The following is a 22260-nucleotide window of genomic DNA, read 5'->3' as shown; positions in this document are numbered from 1 at the left end:
CGCATCGTCATCTCTGCCAGTTACTGGGTGATCACCCTACTGGATCCCTGTTATAAGGACAACATCACCTCTTTGGTCCAGCACTTGAGCGGGAGCGCAAAATGAGAGATTACAAGCATGCGCTCGTGGACGCACTAATGGCAGAGTTCCCACAGGAATTGTAGGGCTTAGTGGTGGCACACGGAGTAGGAGGAGGAAGCAGTCACCAATGCAGCAGGGGCACTGCCAGCACCTCACAGGGGAGGGTGAACAAGGCCACAATATGGGAAAACCTATTCCATCATCCCACACATCCCCCACCATCGGATGTGATGGCCCATAATACCAGAAGGCAGAATGTGACGCACATAGTGGATGACTACCTGTCCACGCATTTCATGGTACATAGTGATGCCTCCACCCCCTTCAATTTTGGGGTAAGTAAATTGGACACATGGCCAGAGCTTGCCTTCTATGCCCTGGAAGTGCTGGCCTGCCCTGCGGCAAGTGTCCTGTCCGAGTGTGTGTTCAGCACTGCAGGAGGGGTCATCACTGACAAAAGGATCCGCCTATCCACAGACAACGTGGACATACATTCCTTAAAATGAACCAGGCGTGGATCCCACGGAACATGGCTGTGCCACCATCTGAATGAGTGGTTAGAGTGTTTGCTGCCACCACCACCTCCCCCCCGACAGCTGTAAAATTCATGTATGTATGTATATATTCAGGTATATTTTTTTGGAAATATATGTGTATAGTTTGTGTTCGAATCCTGTCAATGGTATAACTGGAGGTGCCCATCAATAAAAAATTTTGCACAGATGTTTTCTGAGAGCCTAAATGCATGTTCCCTCCAAGGGCTGTAACCTTGGGAATAGCTGAAATATCCAGGTTTATTTTTATGGAAATATTTGTGTGTGTTCTGTGTTTGAATCCTTTCAATGGTATAACTGGAGGTGCCCATTAATAAAATTATTTTTGGCACATATGGTTTCTGAGAGCCTAAATGCATGTTCCTTCCAAGCGGTGTCACCTTGGGAAAAGCTGAGATATCTAGGTATATCTATATGGAAATATTTGTGTGTGTTCTGTGTTCGAATCCTGTCAATGGTATAACGGCGCAGCTGGCCATGAAAGCAACTATTTTTGGCACATATGGTTTCTGAGAGCCTAAATGCATGTTCCTTCCAAATAGTGTCACCTTGGGAAGAGCTGAGATATCCAGGTTTATCTGTATGGAAATATTTGTGTGTGTTCTGTGTTCGAATCCTGTCAATGGTATAACTGCGCAGCTGGCCATGACGACAATTATTTTTGGCACAGATGATTTCTTAGAGCTTAAATGTATGTTCCTTCCAAGGGGTGTCACATTGGGAAGAGCTGAGATATCCAGGTTTATCTGTATGGAAATATTTGTGTGTGTCCTGTGTTCGAATCCTGTCAATGGTATAACTGGAGGTGCACATCAATAAAATTATTTTTGGCACATATGGGTTCTGAAGGTGGGCGATATAAGAAAAGGAAGTATTTGTTGTGTGATGGGCCCTACTAACCTGGAGGCATTCCCTAGAAGGGGCTAAGTAGCTCTTCAAACTATGGACTGATCACAAGAACTTGGAAGCATTAACCCCCCACCCCCCCATGCCCAGAAAGCTGTCACCCAAGCAGACCTGATGGTCGCAGCATTTTGCCCAGTTCAATTTTTCGTTGTGATACTTACCTGGAAGGCAGAATGTTATGGTTGATGCACTGTTGAGGTTACCCCAGTATAATAGTGCCAGGATGGAGGTGATCCAACCGATCATCCCAGCCCAACTATGGGCGTGCCCAGTATTTACCAGAGTACAGAAACCCGAACAGCAGAATTGCCAGAGGACTTAAAATCCCGCAGGGTCGTGGCATTAAAAACCGACAAGTAGTTCCTAGCCCATTCAGTGGAATATACTTTACAGGACAATTTAGCTTTGGTAGGATCTAGACTGTATGTTCCATCCTCTGTGAGGGAAGTCATCCTAGAAAGGGCCCATGACTCCAAGGTAGCGGGGCATTTTGGGTTCGTAAAAACCCTGCATTTGGTGAGGAGGCAATTTTGGTGGCCTTCCATGAAAACGTACATTGAGATTTATGTGGCCAGCTGTCCTGTGTGTGCCACTGCAAAAAGGATTGCTACAAGATGTGTTGAGACCTGGGAAATATCTATGGATTTTATTGTTGAACTGCCATTGAGTTGGGTTGTTACTGACCTTTTTTCTAAACAGGTGCATTTTATGACATGCCCAAAGATCCCATCATCTAGAACATTGGCTAAGTTTTTCATCCAACATATATATAGATTTCATGGGGTGCCTGAATGGGTCATATCAGACTGGGAGCTGCAATTCACTTTGCGGTTCTGAAGAGAGTTCTTGACCCTCTTAGGCTCCACCCAGAGGCTAAGCTCCACCCATAACCCACAAACTAATGGGGAATGTGAGAGAGCTAACTTGTATTGGAGCAGTATTTTCCCTGCTACATAAATTATCAGCAAGATAATTGGAGTGAACGCTTGCCATTTGCAGAGGTTACTTATAACAATTTGGTGCATAGCAGCACTGGGTCCACTCCATTCAGATTAATTTATGGTCAGGACTTTGTGCCTATTCCAGATCTACCTCAAGAGGGGCACCCCACATTAAAGGAGTGGGTGGATCATTTGAGATTGAATTAGCCAGTGGCTCGTAAAGCCCTCTATGAGGCCCACCAAGCCCATAAGACCCAAGCTGACAAGTGTTGTGAGTGCTCCTTGTCCACCTCAGGTCATGTCAGATTCTGAGGGGGATGAGTCAGGCCCCTCTGGGTATCCTGGGCCAGGGGGGTTGCCAGAGGAAGTAGAGAGAGAAAGAGAGAGAGGCAGAAAGTGACTTGAGTGAGCCTGAGGAACCACTAGAGGGGGCTGATGTGACAATGGGTCAGTGGTCCCAGTCAGAGATTGAGGAAGACATGAGAGTGGGAAGCCATTGGATTGACCCTCGCTATAGAAGATTGCTTCGAAGGTGAGAGGAGTTACAGAGTAAAAGGTATTAGCTTATAGCCTTAGCCTCTTTGAGATATAATATCATTTCCAGGCAGTATAAAGGAATGGGATTGTGGGAAATGGGGCATGGAGACTCATCGTTGTTTCATGGAAGAGATGTGAGGCTGGGTGGGGTGATTGAACAAGCCTTAAAAATCATGATTTCTGCTTCAAACAGACATTTTTTGTTGGATGCTGAGCTAGGGAAAGCTTTTGGTGAGCAAAAGCATATGTTTAAGTAAATGAATGGACTTTATCTAAGGAATGTTGATAAGACAAGTTTCTGGCATTCTTCCCAGACATAGATTACAGCTAGCTCTAAAGAGAAAGTAACTTCTTCTGAGCCATTTTAAAAAATCCCTATATTTCATTATATATGTTTGTGTTCAAATAAAGAGTGGATTTTATCATAAAATAAGTGATTTCTGAGTTGGAGTTCAATCCGTGACTTGTGCACAGAACAACAAGAAGAGAGCAAAACCAGTGAACTACCAACTAAGGGACAGGGTCTTCTTGTCTACTAAGTTCTTACAGACAACTAAGAAGTCTAAAAGGTTAGTGCCCAAGTATGTAGGTTATTTTCCCTTAGTGCAAATTGTTAATCCTGTGGCAAGGAAATTGGAGTTCCCCTAAGCCCTTCAGACAATCCATCCGGTGTTCCATGAGACACTGCTGAAACCAGAACAAACCTCGGAGCTGTGGCCTGCTCCAATTGATCCCCCAACTCCTCTACTGATTGAAGGAGAGCAACATTTTGAGATTAAAGAGATTTTGGACTCCAGGAGGCAAAGGAGGAAATTACAGTACTTGGTAGCTTGGAAACATTTCCCCGCATCCCATGTGGAATGGGTGAATGAGAAACATGTGAAAGCCCAGAGAGATATCGATAATTTTAGAGTTAAATATCCTGACAAACTCTAATGTCTGATAACCTTATTATTTGTATTTCTTTTTCAGGACTAATGTCCCTGTTCTAGGGGGTCTGAATGTCAGTCTCTCTGCATTATTCTTTATATCTTCACTGCTGCCATCAGGAAACAGGGGACCTGGTGCTGCAGGTCACGCATGCTGCAGACCAACTGCTCTAGGTGGGAGCACTGCAGATCTTCAAAATCACAGTCCGGCGCAGCATCCCAAAGAGTGGCCATGTATTGGATGATGACTCACCCTCTGCCTGGATGCGACACCTGAAATGGAAGTGGCATGAGATAAAAGATGGAGCGGGAGAAGAATGCTTTTTTAGCTTGGCCATCAACTCATCTCATGGTACCATGGGGAGCCATGAGTGCACGTGCCATACAGAACATTGGCTTGCCACAAGCGTTGAGGAAATAGGCTCTCCGGCGGGCTTCCGATAGATCTGTAAGCTCATTTTCCTGTAAATAGCATTCAAAGTGTTCTAGAAAACTGTACCAGGTGTCCAGAGGTGGGGAATGAGCTGTGGCCTGACATCCTGTGACAAGTCCCAACGTGTGGAGAGTGCACGGAGGATGTCCAGTGCAGGCCAACACAGCAATGTGATGGTGAACTAGGTGGTAGGCCAGTGAGCATGTGTCCATTGGCAGCAGGTTGCAGCGACAGAAGAGAAAGAAAAAAATGTGGCCAATGGTGGGTGGGTGTGGTCAGCAGCGGTAGTAGTGCTGGCAGCTAAAGGAATGCAAGCAGGCCGCTGCTGGGAGGTCCAAGAGTGGCTGCGGCCAAGGAGAGGGAAAGAAAAAAGAAACAAATACTCACGTGGACCGCCAAGCAGATGAGGGGCCTGGCGGTGGCAGCAGCACAGATTCTCGTAGGCCCGGCAGCAGTGGCAGCGGTGGCGGGGAAGCCTTGTGGGCCACCGAGCAGTTGAGAAGCTCGGCGGCGGGGTGAAGTTGGCGGCAGCTCTCAAGGAGCAAAGCTTGAAAACGCGGCTGGGGCAAATTATTTGGAATGTCCTGGCGGCTGCAATGAGCAGGGAGTGCTGAGAGGTTGGCAGCGAGGTTGCTGTGGCAAGAGGTTTCTTGGCGGTGGCAGAGCCAGGAGGTGGCAGATGGAAAGAAAGGGAGAAAATTGTGGTACCTCAGTTCTTTGGGTTTTTTTTTTTTGGGGGGGGACAGTGCAGGTAAGTTACGTCCTCGTCACCAGTGTAGAATCTACCAAGTAAAACCAGTAGACCTGGCACTGTTAACAGGCTTTATTGAAGGGTACAGTAATGTGTAACAACCACTGGAACCAACAGCAACAAGAACTCAACATGGCCGTGCCTGGCAGCTATTTATAACCCTTGCTGCCAGGCTGAGCCAGCCAGTCCAGGCTCTGTATTTTCCCACCCAACGATAAGGGGCGGGCCACATTTCCTAACTGTCCTCTGGACACAACACATTCCAATGCATCTACTTATGGTCAGATGGGGCTCTATTTTAAAGTTGTTATAGCAAGCAATCCTTCATTGGGAGAGTGTTTGATTTACTACAATCTCTATCTCTTGCACCCTCAATCTTTGCCTGGAAAACTGATTTTAAACTCAGACTGGCAGATCATCTATGACACTTCTATGACTTCTGGACTGTGCCCTGATAATCTACCTTCTGCTTGGAAATTCGTGTACTGAGACTTTGTAGTAAATTTCAAAGATTTGGGATTATTTGAAATCCTGAGTGCATTTGCATACATCCCAATTGCTGAAAGTCTTTAAACTATTCTCCTTGTGCATGTCTGTGTCTCAGAGCTGGGAGGGGATGGTGGTGGAGAGGGGGGAATTTTGAAGAGAGGATATTTTTTCCTCTTGATCCTCAAAATGATCATTTTCAAATCTGTCTTTGGTTCCTCAGCTTCATTCCCCAAATATTTTACTGCCCCTAAAATTGAACTCATTGTTTTGTTTTGGTGGCATTGTCCTCCCTAGTCCTAAATCACCTTTATGAATTTTTTTTCTAAGAAAGATTCCAAAACAAGAATTTTGGATGTTATGATAAATAGACCTCTTTATAGCTCGCCACAGAGATTTGCTTCCACTCTCTGTCTAGTTACCTCCCGTCTTTTGTGCTCCTTTTTCTAGTGATGCTGTTGATCCTACAAACTTCTCATGCTGTTTTTGAGAAGCTATTTCTTTAGATAAGGTATTTTCTGACGAAAGGGGCAAAGGGCAAAACCTATTTTAAAATTTAATCTTGAAATTATATCAGATTAACAGATTAATAGAGTTGGAAGAGACCTTGTAGGCAGTAAAGGGCAACAAAACTTTTTACTACTACACTGTGGGCTTGGCTTATTTTGTGGGTGTGGCTTGCCATCCATGTGACCAGGTGGGAGTGACTTAATGATCATATGATCAGGGTGGTTTAAAAGTCATGTGACTGGCTTAAAGTGGCCAACTTGATGTCACTAATGTCAAGGGTTTGGGTTAGGGTTAGAGTGCCTGGCCTCTCCTCACCCCAGAGATACAATTTCCCTATCTATTTACTATTACTAAACATCTGAAATATACTATTTAATTCTATGTATATATGCCATATGTGTACATATATATCACAGACAGGCACATAAAAATATACATTATCTACTACAGTGATAGTGAACCTTTTTTCCTCCTCAGATGCCCAAAGAGTGTATATGTGTGTTATTGCACATTCACAAGTGCCCACACTCATAATTCAATGCATGGGGAGGGTGAAACAGCTTTCCCCCCCCCCCTGGAGGCTCTCTGGGGGCCAGAAATGATGATGATGATGATGATGATGATGATGATGATGATGATAATAATAATAATAATAATTTATTAGATTTGTATGCCGCCCCTCTCCGCAGACTGTTTCCCAGCCTACTGTTAAGACCAGTAGGCTCATGTTTCCCCTACCCCAGGTTCCAAAGGCTTCCCTGGAGCTTCCACCTCCCTGGAGGCTCTCTGGAAGCCAAAAATGTCCTTCCAGAGCCTCTGTGTGAGCCAAAAATCAGCTGGCCGGCACACACATGCACACATGCTAGCAGATATGGTTCCATGTGCCACCTGTGGTACCCATGACATAGGTTCGCCATCACTGATCTACTATATAAACTGTATGTGTACATACACACGCACACACAGTTCTTCTAAAATTATACACTTTCAACCTCATTTACTGTGATAGGAAAAACATACCAAGAGCTCAGGAAGGAAAAAAGAAAAAAACTGAAACTTTTTTTACCAGTTCTGCATACCTGACCAAAATTTTTCTACTGGTTCTGCGTACCTGACCATACCCATAGGAGCCCCTCACTGCTTGTAGGTCATTTAGTCCAATTTCATCCAAGCAGGATACCCTACACCATTTCAGACAGTTGGCAGTACAGTCTTTTCTTGAAAATCTGCTCCTGTGATGAAACTCCCATAACTTCTGAAGGCCATTGGTTGAGTGCTCTGACTGCCAGAGTCTCAACATCTTTTTTATAATATGGTGACCAAAAGTGGATGCAGTATTTTAGGTGTGGTCTTATTAAAGCTTTATAGAGCTTTATATAAGGCTTTATATTTATTTCCTTTAATTTTAGTTGGTAAAAAGTTCATGGCAACATTTTCAATATCCAGGTTTAGATTTTTTGCCAGCATTCCTTGCAATGTAATATGGAAATGAGCCACCAATCTTGATAGTGTATCATTTCTTCTGAATGGGATCACCTGCACCCATCTATCTTGGGAGGACATTTCAAACAAAGTCAGCTCCTTAAACCTTTTAATTAAAAAGAGAACTCTCCAGGACTCCATAACTCAGCCTTGGGGGGGGGGACCATTATTAGGAATTTAATAGGAAAACTATTGCATCTCAAACCATCTGTTTAAAGAAAAACTGGAGGAGGGAGGAACATAACCAATACATGCCTTAGGAGCACTTTGCTGGAGATGCCATAAATTAACATAGTTACAGTACAGCCTTTTTCAGTTTTAATTACTGTTACATAATTATTAGCAAAGCAGCTCTGAAACTATAAAACTCATTATATCAAAAATCCCCAAGCTCCGGAAGAAATTTATGAACTATTTACTTTCTTCTGACTCAGAAAAAAATAACATAAGATACACACCCATTTTATCTACCATGGTTTTTTAAGACTCACAATGAGGCATTTGTATGTGTATGTTTACGTCTATGCATCTGCTTGTCCATGACATGCATTATATATGGAATATTTATCAGTCAAAGCAGAGTATTAAATAGTTGGTTTGTGGCAGCTTTTCTGTGCAGAATAAATCTTAGGTGCTAATACAATTAATTTGATATGGAAGACCCTGTTCTTGCTCTCATGTTCCTTTTTACAGAAACATGTATATGCTCAAATTCATTGCACACACGCACACACACACACACACACACTTTATGCTGTGGAAAGTTTTCAGAAAATTTCCTGATTAAAATATATAGAATATTTAATTATACAAATTTGATCCTTCATTTGAAATAGTTTAAAAATGTTTACCATAGCATCCTTCCAACATATCAACTCCCTCAAAATATTTTCAAACTATTTGGTTGTCACTTTCATTAGCCACCTTTAAAACAATGGAAAAAATAGCAGAGGGCATAAAATTATTACTACCATCACCAGTATAGTGATATACAAAAACAAACAAAAAACCCCGAACCCTGCTCATTCTGACTTTACTAACAAAGGACATTTTTAAAAGAGAAATAAGCCACTGCCCTTCAGCTATATGCAGGTTTTGTGTGCTTGGTCACAGTAAAAAACAAAAATGCAAGCAGTTTAGTTGCAAACCCATTCATTGTAAAAGGCCTATTAAAGTATTTGAAACCAGGAAGCAGAAGGTCATGCAAGGCAGGTTTCTCTCTCATGAGGAAGCAAACTACTTGCAATGTCCATAGAGTTATAATTATTTCAAAGTAGCACAAAATAAAATTCTAGTTTCATTAGAGTTTTACAACATTGCAACATTTTTATTATTCATCTCTTGAACATTGCCAACATCCATGAGATCAGGGTGACATGAAGCAGTTTTCAATCTACCGGGGTGCAGAATCCTCTTTTGAGAAGTATATTTCTTAAATGTGTATCTCATATATTAAAAGCAATATATTTATAATACTTCAAAATATTTTATTTATATTTTGTCTCTTACATTGTGAGCTGCTCAGAGTCAGTCTGGAATCAGGTAACATTTAAACCAAATAAACACATACACAAACACAGTAAAGATTAGAACCAAAGAGCTTGGTTTTCCCCAGAATCAAAAGAATCAGTCAGAATTTAAGCACTGGAGCCGAGCAAAACAATTCCCACCAGCCTATGCTCTTAGGCTAGCAGTAACAGCTGTCTCTCACCATTATGCCCTAAGGAAGCAGTGGCATTTGGCAGCAACTCCTTCTGTGCCTAACTGTTCATTTGCAAAATCAACTGGTTCTTATGCTTTAAGAAATTAAGAGCATTTGAGAAATATGCTGCTAGAAATGGAGTTTTAAAAACATCATACCAAGAATGAAGCCACAATGCCCCATTATACAGTACAGTGATCCCCCGGTTATTGCGTCCCCAACCATTGCGAACAGGGTAATTTGCGATTTTTGAACCCGGAAGTCAAAACACCATCTGCGCATGCGTGCCCTTTTTTTCTATGGGCACACATGCGTAGATGGCGCCCGGCAGATCAGCTGCTGGGCGGCTTCCCTGGGTCTTCCCCCTCTTGCTGGCGGGAGGGCGAGCAGCGGGCATCAGCAAGGAGTTTCCCCACCGCCCACGCAAACTCCTCGCTGCCGCCCGCCCTTCGCCCGCCCACGCCGTTCATTCTCGCCGCTTTCGAGCTGAGTCCAGAAGCGAATTCGCTCCAGGACTCAGCTCGAAAGCGGCGAGAGCCAGCGCGGACAAGCCGTTCGCTGGCGCTGGCTCTCGCCGCTTTTGAGCTGAGTCCTGGAGCGAATTCGCTCCAGGACTCAGCTCGAAAGCGGCGAGAGCCAGCGCGGACCCTTTTTTTCTATGGCCGCGCATGCATAGATGGTGGAGTTTGCGTTCCCTGATGCCCACGCAAAGGGGAAACCCGATTCGGCTCCTCGCTGCTGCTGCGCTACCGAGCAGATCAGCTGCTGGGCGGCCGAAGGAACCTTCCCTGGGTCTTCCCCCTCTTGCTGGCGGGCGGGCGAGCGGCAGGCATCAGCGAGGAGCCGGGGTTTCCCCTTTGTGTGGGCGGCCGGGAAGACCCAGGGAAGGTTCCTTCGGCCGCCCAGCAGCTGATCTGCTCGGTAGAGCAGCAGCAGCGAGGAGCCGAATCGGGGTTTTCCCTTTGCGTGCGGAGAAAACCCCGATTCGGCTCCTCGCTGCTGCTGCGCTACCGAGCAGATCAGCTGCTGGGTGGCCGAAGGAACCTTCCCTGGGTCTTCCCGGCCGCCCACGCAAAGGGGAAACCCCGGCTCCTCGCTGATGCCCGCCGCTCGCCCGCCCGCCAGCAAGAGGGGGAAGACCCAGGGAAGGTTCCTTCGGCCGCCCAGCACCTGATCTGCTCGGCGCAGCAGCAGCGAGCAGACGAAGATCGGGGTTTCCCAGCCACCCACGCAAAGGGGAAACCCAGGCTCCTCGCTGATGCCCCCGCTCGCCCGCCCACCGCCTGCCGCCCGCCAGCAAGAGGGGGAGAGATGGAGAAAGAGAGAGAAGGAAAGAAAGAGATGAGAGAGGGAGTAAGAGAGTGTGAGAGAGGAAGAAGCAAGATAGAGAAAGAGAGAGAGAAAGAAAGATGAGAAAGGAAGGAAGAGAGTGACGTCATCGGTGGAAAAATCACGATATAGCGTTTCGCGAAGATTGAGATCGCGAAACTCGAGGGATCACTGTATTCCCTAAAGATCTGCACATTCATAAGAAAGAAGCAGTCAAATGAAAGGCTTGGAAGAATCTCTTTGCAACAAGGAAAACAGAGCACATATTTTCAGCAAATCCTATATCTTTAGTTTAGCATACTGCTCCATCTTAAAAAAGAATTATGTGCAGAGATTATTACAGGCGACAATTTGTGATTTTATTTTTATCTTCCTTTTCTTCTTTTCTCTTATTTTTCCTGCCTGCTTCTCTATGTCTTCACACAGCATTCACATAAGAAAACAGTGTTAACTTCTCCTACAGTGATATTAGCAGGTTCCAGAAATTTCCTAAGTTTCTCTTTATTTCCGGAATAGATTCCCTGCTTCCTCCCTGTCTCTGCAAACTTTTATTTACTTGGGGAAGTGCGAGGGGGGGGGGAGGCAACAACTATAACAATTGTGCTGATTAATGAGGAGAAAATCTAGACCTAATATGTTTGGTTTTCATATGCTTATTAGAATTAACTTTAAAATGTACAAATTTTCAAGTTCTTTGGAAGCCTTTGTTCTGCAATATAATTCAAAACCAAACCAAAGAATGGCACAGATTAAAAAAATACAGTACTCCACTTATTTTAACGATGGATTCCTACTGTTCAGACTTGAAATAAAAAATGTAGAACTGTGATGGCAAAGCTATGGAATGCCTGCCACAGGTGGCATACAGAGCCCTCTTTGTGGGCATGCAAGCCGACATTCAGTTTAGCTGCATCATACATGCACCTCCCACCAGCCAATAGATATTTGGGTATCTACCACACATGCATGCATGTGCAGGGGATGAACGGTCATGCGTGCATGTGGGGGGACATGGAGAGCATGGGGGGTACAGTGGTCCCCTCCATGCAGCCCATTTTGGATCCCAGGAGGCTGCAAGGAGGCCTGCTAGGCCTAAAATGGGACATGGGGGTCAGGGGTACATGTGCAGGAGGATGGGGGAACATGGGAGGGTAACACATGCACATGGAGGAGGGGGAACACAGAGATTCATACACGCATAAACAAGCAGCCCCATGGGGCTGTCTAGGGGACATTGCATTATGTGCATGCACAGTGATGCACAGTGATGCAAGCACCTGCTTTGGGTAGCCATCACTGTTGTAGAATTAATGTTAGTTCTGGAAACATCTGGAAAACTTGAAACTTTCATCTGCTATGCAAGGTTTTAGTTAGCTGTAAGATATAAATATTTACTTCTCTTTGTGATAAATTTTATTATAAACAAATTAATTATTAAAATATATATGGTTTGTAAATTTAATTAATTGAAATTAATTAATTACTGTATTAAAACAAAGGATTAATTAATTACTGTATTAAAGCAAAGGATTAATTACTGTATTAAAGCAAAGGATCTTTTAGACATGGATCCAATAATTTAACCAAAGAATCCAAAGTCCAGCCCCATATACATTCTGGACAGCTCATTTACCACATACCCCAACATTAATTCCTGATATATTCAATTTGTCCAGAGATGATAATCATAAGCAGTATTTTATAATTTACATTGTCCACTTAAATCAAATAAATGGCTAAATCAGTAATAGATTCATTAGTTGTTTAGTAACTCTCAGGAAGGCTATTTGGAAAAAGTCAGGGGGATATTTCTGGCCTTATTTCTGGCCTTAATTCCCTATGCTAAAAATAAAAATTATTTGCTTTGTCCTGTTATAATTACCATTTAACTAATTAATTGTAATTTTCTGCATTTCAATACATTATGTTTTCAGGAACATAACAATCAGAAATAATCTAAGTGTGGATAATTTCATAGATGCTTCTAGGGAATACTATAGCTGATATATATAACAAATTAATCTAGATTAAGGAAGAGGAATCTGTTGAAATACTTTTAATAGCGATATGCTTTTAATTGTCTTGGATCATCAAAACAGTTATCTATACTAATTTTATTTTCTCAAGGAAGCATTCTAGAATCTCCAAATTAAAGAAAAAATTGTTCTTTGAAGAATTATATGCCCTTCCCATTCCAGTTAAAGCCTCTGGCTGCTTCAGGAAACAAGATGAAATGAATGCATGGAAAATAATCATCAGTACCCTTTGCAAATAATCAGAAATTGGTTTGAGTGAATTTTTCCAAGTACATTTTGTAGCTGGGAGACTTACCTAGAGGAACTTTCTGGGATCTTTTGTATTGTAAAGTTGTGCCCTGCTATAATCTGGTGCCTGCAGGCTTTTTTTATTTATAGATTTATATGTGGCCCGTTTTTCTTTTTAATTTTCTTGATGCACAAAATGTTATTTTATTTCCTTTGACACATTATTGAATTCTGTTCTTTTCTAAAGCAGAGGTAATTTGAGTTCACCATTATAGAATAAACAGCAATGTTTTTTTTAAGTTCTCCATGATCTGCCAATTAGGCTTGCACAATAGTTTCATAGGACAGATATGAGCTGATTCAGGGTTTCCCCAAAGTTTTCTTCATTTTAGCAGACACCTTTTAAATTACCAGTATTTTTCATCCCCTAATTTCTCAACAAAGTTTAAAACATGCCCAGCATAGACCACACCGGCTTTGACTATTTGCATATTAATTTGAATAAGCCTGTCTATCAGCCAGCCAGTACTTGTTTCTGGATTAGATAGCAATCTGTATTATTGTTTCAAGCTGGCCAATAATAATATCTGTTCCCCTATTCACAAGAAATAAGTCATTTGCTAGCCTTTTTTTTCTTTTATGTTCTATTTAAATATATAGAGGGAAAACTCTGTCATGCAGATGTTGATTGTTAAACAAAATAATGAACAAATTAGCATTTTCCAATGTTAATCCACCGTTGCCTTTCAAATTTCTGTTATTTGTAATATATATATTGGGGCATCTTGTAATGCCTATTTGGATTCCTTTTCTTAATCATCAGGGAAACTAGCAGAAGCAGGAATTCCCATCGTTATAACCAGTGGATTACATCACAAGTCTTGCTATTTCTGGACTAGTTTTTCTTTGTTTAAAGATAAGATGGCATTAGCACAGGGACCACTCACAATAATAATGCCCCTGTAGCAATGTTGCAAGATTGACTAGGGCCAGGCCACAATGTAGCCTGGAAGGGAGAAAAAGTCTGAGAGAGAGATGTTTCCTTTTTGTTATTGTTCCTATTAAATAGATATTTTATTTTTTTTAAAGCAAAAAAGCAACCATTGAAACTTATTGAAACATCACCTGGTAAATCATTTCAAATAAGTAATCACTTTAGACAATGCTGACAATATTTGACCAAGGAAATGGTTAACCTGGTTTAACAAGTTCTTATTTTCTACAATTGAGACTCAAAGTTGAATGGACCATTCATCTCGTTATATTCTATATGCCAAATTACGTTAAATAAATTGCAAACTTTGGGGACATGCAGGGTTGGGCTGCTGCACAGACAGGGTGGGGGGACGCATCCCAGAGCACCCAATTTGCATTGAAAGATGTTGAAAGAAAATGCAGGGCGTCTTGCATAAGCCACGGCCACAGTGTGGTAGTAAAAATTTTGGTGGCCCTTCACTGGGGACATGTAAAGGAGAACAGAATTGGAGAATGGAGAAAAATCATTTCTAAGTCTATGAATCTAATCAAGTATGATTGGGGGAGAGACTAGAACAGTTTATATACTTTTGAGGAGAGCTGTTATTGGTTCCAATTATATCTTTCATCTTATTGCAGATAAGGCTGTATATCATCTCACATTATATCTTAGAGCCTCTGCCATAATAATGAACAAGCATATCCCCTCTCATAACATATATTTCATTTACATTAAACAAAGATTACAAAAGTAACTAATGCCATATTTACCGTAGTTGGCCCTTAAGAGTAATGATTGACTAGGTTTGTTTTGTTTTGGTCCTGACTTAGTGGCAACTAAAACTCTACTGAAAATAAACATTATTGCAATGATAATTTTGCCTGGAAATGCATCTGAAAATGAAGAAATTGGGAAAACTATATATCCACTGCACTGGAACAACTCTGAATGGCCAATTTACTTAGTCCTGACCTTAAAAAGATTCAGATGAATTAATGAACAATTCAGACTGATTCTCCTTTTGTCAAACTCTACATATCCAACCAGATTCAGGAAACATTAGTTTAAATATGGTCTACCCCTGCATGTTATAAGAATCATCTTTAATACAACTTTGGATTTTGCTGAGTAATATGAACCAGGTGAAGGAAAGCATGCCTCTTTTTCATTCTTTGTCTGATTATGTGTAAAGCTAATGCAGTTTTGTCAACAACCCATCATGAAAACCTGCATGTATTTAGTTCAATACATCAACAGGCCTCCAGTGTATTACTTGCTTACAGGAGCATTAGTAATTAATAATGACTGAGAAATTCATTCTATATGATCCCCCCACCATTTATTTACTCAGTTGGCATCTCTAAAAAGTAAAGCATATTGACTTCCCCCCCATTTATTTACTCCCCATATTGATCCCCCCCCATTTATTTACTCAGTATTAAAAAGTACTCTACTGTTGAGCCACCTTACAAGATTCCAATTTTGATTCTAAAAAGTACCAAACAGAAATATATAGGATATTTCCTGAATAGCATTCCTGTAGAAAATTCTGAACTTTCTTCCCTAGATATATAGGGATGAAAATGAATCTTTTATATGGAAATGCAATATGCAAAGTATTCTTTTTCATAAAACACATTCAAGCAGTGCAAACAATAGAAGTCAGCTTATTTTCTCAAGTAACCCCAATGAAATATCAAAAACTATGAACTTGTGTTTATGTAAACACTTCTGTGACATAAGAATTGTTACTCCTTAGGGACAAAATAGTAGGCCATCAAAATAAACAAAAGATATTGACCTGAAGCACTCTTATCTGACAGTGAAGTCCTCTTTGAAAATTAATAGAATATTCATAAAAATAAGCGAAGTGTTGATAATGGGAAAGAGGGTGTGCCACAACATTTGATTTTCAATTAAAACACATTTGCTGGAATGTATGCAATAGCATATCCTCATTCTACTTTTTTATAAATTATAAAGTCCTGCATAAGCCACGCCCACAGTGTGGTAGTAAAAATTTTGGTAGCCCTTCACTGATCTGACTTAACGATTGATTTATATTAGTAAACTTTACCATTTTTAGCCTATGAATAGAAACATCCCACAGAAAGAAGACAGAAATAGTTCACTGATGTGACCATATGATTTTAGTATGTCATAACTGATGTCATAATCAAAAACATTTAGATTTTAATTACATTTAGAGAAAATAAATAAATAAACAGTTATATATACTCTACAAGTAAAGGCAGAATAATACAAAAGAAGTGCTATGTGAGATTTATATTAAAGTATATGCAAAACTAAAAAAACAAGAATTATAAGTAGCTCCATCCAGCAATTCTTTCAGATTTCAACTGGAAAACAGGGACTACCCTTTATTTTATTTAGATGTACTTTGCTTAGATTATTATTATTTTTTTGCATAGATTAAAATATTGCAGCACCATGTCTTTCACGTCTCATGATGCTTGCAACAATTTTCCTTAAACAACAAAAAAAAACCTTCTTCCCCAATACAGAATATATCATTTCTAATTTTTATAAATACATCTTTTTAAACTCATCAGATCTGAGCAGCATGCATTCATATAATAACTGTACAATTTAAACAGAGTTGCAGACTTTCTACGATGTAAGTTTAATCAGCTCAATCATTTTTATTTCAACACACTGCTTGACAAAATCAAGCAACTCTGGAGAAAAATAAAGAACATTATTATTAAAGAAACATTGAAAACCAAATTTCACAATGCTTACTAGGATCCAAACTGGATTAAACATAACATCAGTAAAATTATTCTTATTTATTATTGTTGTTCTACATAAAAACAAACAGTTGACACACTTTTGAACCCAGCAAACAGATTTTTAATAGAGTTGCATCAATTAACCAGGGCATAAGCATCTGCTTAATCTTAATTACACAGTGAATGACCACTTTTATTTTCATTTTCCTCATTAAATATGAAAAACTGCATTTAATTCATCTTGCATGGTGAGTGACTGGCTGCGCAGATGTAGGTCATAAGGGAAGTGACTTTCTGTAGGCAACCTGAATACAGAACTCTGCCCAAGGGGAGCCCTGGGTGGCACTGCACAATAATGTATGCCATAATTATAGTTTTTGCTATAGTCCAAACCTTCTTCTTGCTTGAGGGAGAATATCCCATTATAGTTATTTGGGGGAGGACTTAAAGGGCCTTCAAACTGTGGGCTGGAACACTCAGGAGATGTGCTTTCATAGAAAGATTCATAGGGGTTGCAATAGTTGTAGGGTTTCATGGACTTGGAACTGTCAAGCATTCCATGACCTGGGGGAGTGTTCAGCTCTGGGCTGTGATAGGGTGGGTACAAAGTAGAATAGGGAGATCTGGTGTGATGGGCCATTTCTCCTGTCTGACCCATTAAGAAACTTCTGGCATTCAGCTGTAGACATCCTGCCACCAAATTTGTTGTTGGCTGGGAGAGACCTTTGCACAAGTTTTGTACAAATGACAGAAGATCAGGTCTTTTGCCAATTCGTATAATTTCTGAAAGAGCCCATATGTAATTTTTTGCCAGCCTTAAAGTTTCAATTTTAGACAGCTTTTGTGTTTTTGAATAACAAGGGACCACTTTCCTTAAATTATCCAGCGCATCATTCAGGCCGTGCATTCTATTTCTTTCCCTGGCATTTGCTTCCTGACGCCTAAATTTGACCCTATCAATTCTCAACTTGGTCATTTTTTTTTTCCGAAGAGTTCTCCTCCTGGGCAAACCATTTTTATCATCTTCCTCTCGGTCATCTACTTCCTCTTTTTCTGTGTCTTCTACTGCAGATCTTTTAAAATTTGCTCCTTGGTGCATAATCTGTTTTACAAAGATTTCTGGTTTTTTAATTTGCATTTGGTCTTCATTTTCTCTGGAAAGATTTCTGCAAATCTGGGACTCTTGCATTACAACAGATTCGTTGAACGGTAGCGTTAACATGATGTTATAATTTTATGTTACCTGAAAGAATGCCAATAGACGATTTTTAGAGTGTATATGTATGAGTGTAGGAATGTGTGTGTGAATGTGTACACACACACACACACACACACACACAAACACATCACACATACAGACACACACAACATATATAAATATGTGTGTGTGTGTAATCCCCTTATTATACATAGAACAAATAAAATTATTATTTGCTATTTTTACAAATTAATTTAATTCAAATATATAGATTCAAATGCAATGAAACAACCAGAACAAAATAGTCACTTTTAATACTTTTTAAAACTACTTCCCCCTTTTAAAAGTTTTTTAAGAACTCACAATATTTTAAAAAAATCATTTAATATGAATTTAATATAAAATAAGATAAATGCATACATTTGAAATTTCCAAAGATTTTGACTATTTTAAAAAAGACAATAATTTTAAAACTTAAAATATTTTAAGCTGATGGGGAAAAAATCACCTTTCATACTTTTCATATATTTTGCTATATTTTTCTACAAATCATCACAATAAAGTTAAATTAATTGGAAGAATTAAAATGTAAAAAAGGGCAAGCAAATCATTCAGTTGCTTAATTAAAGTGAACAGGGAATTTTTAATTATCAGTATGAGAATGTGTGATACATGGATTATTATTTTTCCGGTAAAATAGGTCTAGAAATTATATTCACAATTTTTTTTGTTTTTTCTTTATTTCAAATTGATAGACTTCAGAACCTAAACATTTTTTTCCAATTCTTCAATAAAGGTATTTGGTGTTCCCTCACCCATTTTCAATAAAAATAAAAAAGAGGCAAACCTAAGTCTTTTCACACTTTACTGTGGCATCTGTGTTCTTCAAGGAACAGACGTTTCCCTCCAGCTAATATTTGACAGGAATGGTTTCAGGATTCTCACTGCAATTGTGCACATGTGTTCTGAATCCGGAATGAAAAAAGGGGGAGAAAAATCATTTGCTCCTCACTTTATTATTTCTGCCCCTGAGGTCACTTTTTAAAGAGCCTTTCAGGTTTGTCTAATAGATAAACACAAATTTACAAATTTACAAATGATTACAGAAGAAACCTAGACTCAGAGGCAGATTTTTCAATTTTAACTAAGCTAAACTAAGAACACCATAAAAATATAAACTCTCAGTATTTATTCATGCCATTCTGACAGTATTACATATTTGGTGAAAGTATGTTAACATTAGAAAAAAAACAGTGAAACAGAAGCAGTATCAAATAACAATATTGTTAAAAGCTTTACTTTTTCTTTATCTTTAAACTCTTGCATGCATGCGCAACGGCACCACTTAAATACACAGACACAAGCACATAGAAACATTTATTTACTTGCATTACCTTGGGCTTAAAATTCTGATTCAATTAACAGATTTCATTTTATTGGTTTCTTCCAAATCTTTTCAATCGAAATGTCGCATTGTCTTCTGGAGTGTAGATCTGTGTATATCTCATTGATCTTTAAAAAGTGACATTGATGCCAACTGCCAGAGTTGGTACCCATACCATCTGCTGGCGACGTCACAGGGCAAAGAAAACCATGTGATCTTTCCTCCTGGGATCTTCATTCTGCACTAATCATCTGGCATCTATCTAAGTGGGTACCAGCATTCATGTATCAACACAGAAGGTTAGGCTGATAGGGGAGAGAGAAAGGGGGGGGGGTGCTACACCATCACTTTACATGCCAACGTGAATTTTTGTGAGTTTTGTTGAACAGGCAGAAATGTCAACATTTCCTATTTATCTTTACCTACAGATTACTCTGATTTTTTTAAAAAAGGTTGATACTCAGTTCATCGTATTGCAAAAAGTATTTTTGGTGTGTTGGTGAGATAGTTATATACTCATATACACTGACTATCCTTTTTTTTCAATGAGATCCATAAAACTGAAGAGGAAGAATTGTGCCAAACTGACAGAGATGTCAAGGATGTTATAGATTGTTTCTAACCTAGCCTTGTTGAAGAAATTTCTCAATGTGAGGCAAAACAATTATTGATTCCAAATTGCTTATACTTATTTCCTCTTTTTAAGTACCTTTGAGGCATTTCTGATGAAGGGGAAGAAAGGGGGTTCTAAGAGTTTTTCCAAAATTAGTGGGTTTTTCCCCTCAGTGCACATATGCCGCTATTAGTATTTTCCCTTAAGACAACATGGTGCATGTACACAAATGGTTTTAATCTATATCAAAAGAGGCAGAGCAGTTTTTCCCCATGATTTCTTTAATGTTCATCTTTAGAAATTGTTAAAAAGTGATATATATTTTTGCTTCTAATTATTCCAATATCCTAGCAGTTTATTTATCCTTGAAACTCTCTCTCTCTCTCTCTCCCTCTCCCTCCCTTCCCTCACTTTTGCTGCTCTTCACACAACCCATGTTCATTATTTTTCAGTCTTCTCTTTTCTTTCTCCAACTTTTCTTCCAATTTGTTTCATTAGATACAGCAGGCAAGAAACAGTTAAATCTGCCAATATAGCCAAAGATGCCAAAGTGTTACTGGCAAACTCCACTTTGCTTTTTCAGGAGGAACATCTCCAAGAAGTCACATATAGTTAAGTTGCTGGTTGCTATAGTTCTGTACATTGTCATCATGATTTTAATCATTCTTTGGCCACCAAATATTTATGATTTATTTTTAATACACAATTGATTTAAGTTTCATGTTACCATATGAATTTACTACTATTGCAATATTCTATTTCAACTTGGACTAATATTTTAAAAGAAATCAGGGGGGGAAACACTGAACTATTGTGGCATCATTTTCTAAATCTTAGTTAACTATTGCAGCATTTTCCACTTTTTAAATTTCATGGAAAATGAAGGTTATTTTTTTTATTTATTTATTATTTATTATTTATTTATTTATTTATTAATTTATTAATTTATTAATTTATTAATTTATTAATTTATTAATTAATTAATTAATTAATTAATCAATTAATTTATTTATTTATTTATTTATTTATTTATTTATTTATTTATTTATTTATTTATTTATTTATTTATTTATTTATTTATTTATTTATTTATTTATTTATTTATTTATTTATTTATTTATTTATTTATTTATTTATTTATTTATTTGTATGCTGCCTCTCTCCGTATACTCAATCTAAATTAAGAATTATATTTTTTAAAAAGGAAAATTCTGTATCTAATAAATAGGGAACAAACTTTGATTTCACCTTTGCTCAGACTGAATATTATATAGCTGTATTGCCAAATAGGTTTTTTTTCCTTAGATACAATGCACGATTAAATCATATTTATGCAAAGAAAAGAAATATGAAAAATATATTATTTTGAAAGGATCTTAAATCAACTTTTATTTTAAAAATGGATTTATAGTATGTTACTAATGAATAGGATTGTACATTTACAAACAATTGAAAAGTCAATGATTTTAAGAGTTGTTCCAAACAAAGCAGATACCATGTAGAGTAACTCAGCTATCAAGATGGAAAGTGTAAGATTCCAGATTTTCTTCTTCAACCATTTTTCTCCTAAAGGGTTTCCTGTCTAAAAGGATTGTGTTCATACTTCATACAGCAATTTCACTACATATGCACAAATTTATTTCATGTTATTTTTATCATAAAAAGGATGTCAGTAAATCATAGAAAGCTCTATTTTAACGTTAAAGTTCACTGTCTGTTAAATCAATTGACTTTTTAGCAATTTGCAAAGAAATTACTGCAATGCAAAAGAGTTGCAATAATAAGATTTTAAAATCATGCTCTCTGCACACCTAAGATTTTTGCCTACTAAGTTTTCTTTAAAAACACATTCTTCACCTCATATATATTAACATTTAATTATATAAATGCTAATATTCATGATTTTACAATCAACACATGTTACAAATATGGTATATTTAAAACTGTGATTCTAAAGACATGGAATCAAATATGTGGTAAGTGTAAACCATGTACATAATATGAAGAATTTTTATATACTGCTGTACTTCCTTTGCCATGTGGCAGGGTTTTGCAATATTGAAATAGAAAATATCTGGAAAACTGTTAGCCTTCATCATTTTTCCTTACAAATATTGTTTTTACTCTGTCCAAGTTTAGAACCCTTGCAGCAGACATGCTTCTAATTAGAAGATTTAAACCATTGTTAGCTGGTAAAGTGTCAGGAACAAGGAAACTTATGAAAAAATTTGATGAAGGATAAGTAGATGAAAAACATGTACAGTAACTGAGTTTCAGTAAAGATTGCTAGTATATTAAGTATAGTAAGACTGAAAAATAAGGCATACTTATTTACTTTTTAGTAGTTGTGAGTAGGATGATAATTTAGTATTGCTGAAATATTGTAAAGGAAGTGCCTCATTCCAAAATGTGATAGAAGTTTGTAAGATAT

General features: G+C 38.8%; 1 protein-coding gene across 1 annotated transcript; it reads right to left on the bottom strand.

Annotated features, from left to right (window-relative positions):
• Nucleotides 1-16837: 16837 nt before the first annotated feature.
• Nucleotides 16838-18777, bottom strand: NEUROD6 (neuronal differentiation 6). The gene is made up of 2 exons (XM_070766933.1): nt 18680-18777; nt 16838-17877 (listed from the first exon to the last, which is right to left on the bottom strand). Exon 2 carries the CDS (start codon nt 17854-17856, stop codon nt 16846-16848), a length of 1011 nt encoding a protein of 336 aa, XP_070623034.1. The 5' UTR covers nt 17857-17877; nt 18680-18777; the 3' UTR covers nt 16838-16845.
• Nucleotides 18778-22260: the final 3483 nt, after the last annotated feature.

The sequence above is a fragment of the Erythrolamprus reginae genome, chromosome Z, assembly GCF_031021105.1.
Source record: "Erythrolamprus reginae isolate rEryReg1 chromosome Z, rEryReg1.hap1, whole genome shotgun sequence".
Taxonomy (NCBI): Eukaryota; Metazoa; Chordata; class Lepidosauria; order Squamata; family Dipsadidae; genus Erythrolamprus; species Erythrolamprus reginae.
Note: the sequence above shows the minus strand (reverse complement) of the source record. Positions and strands in the feature narration are given on the sequence as shown.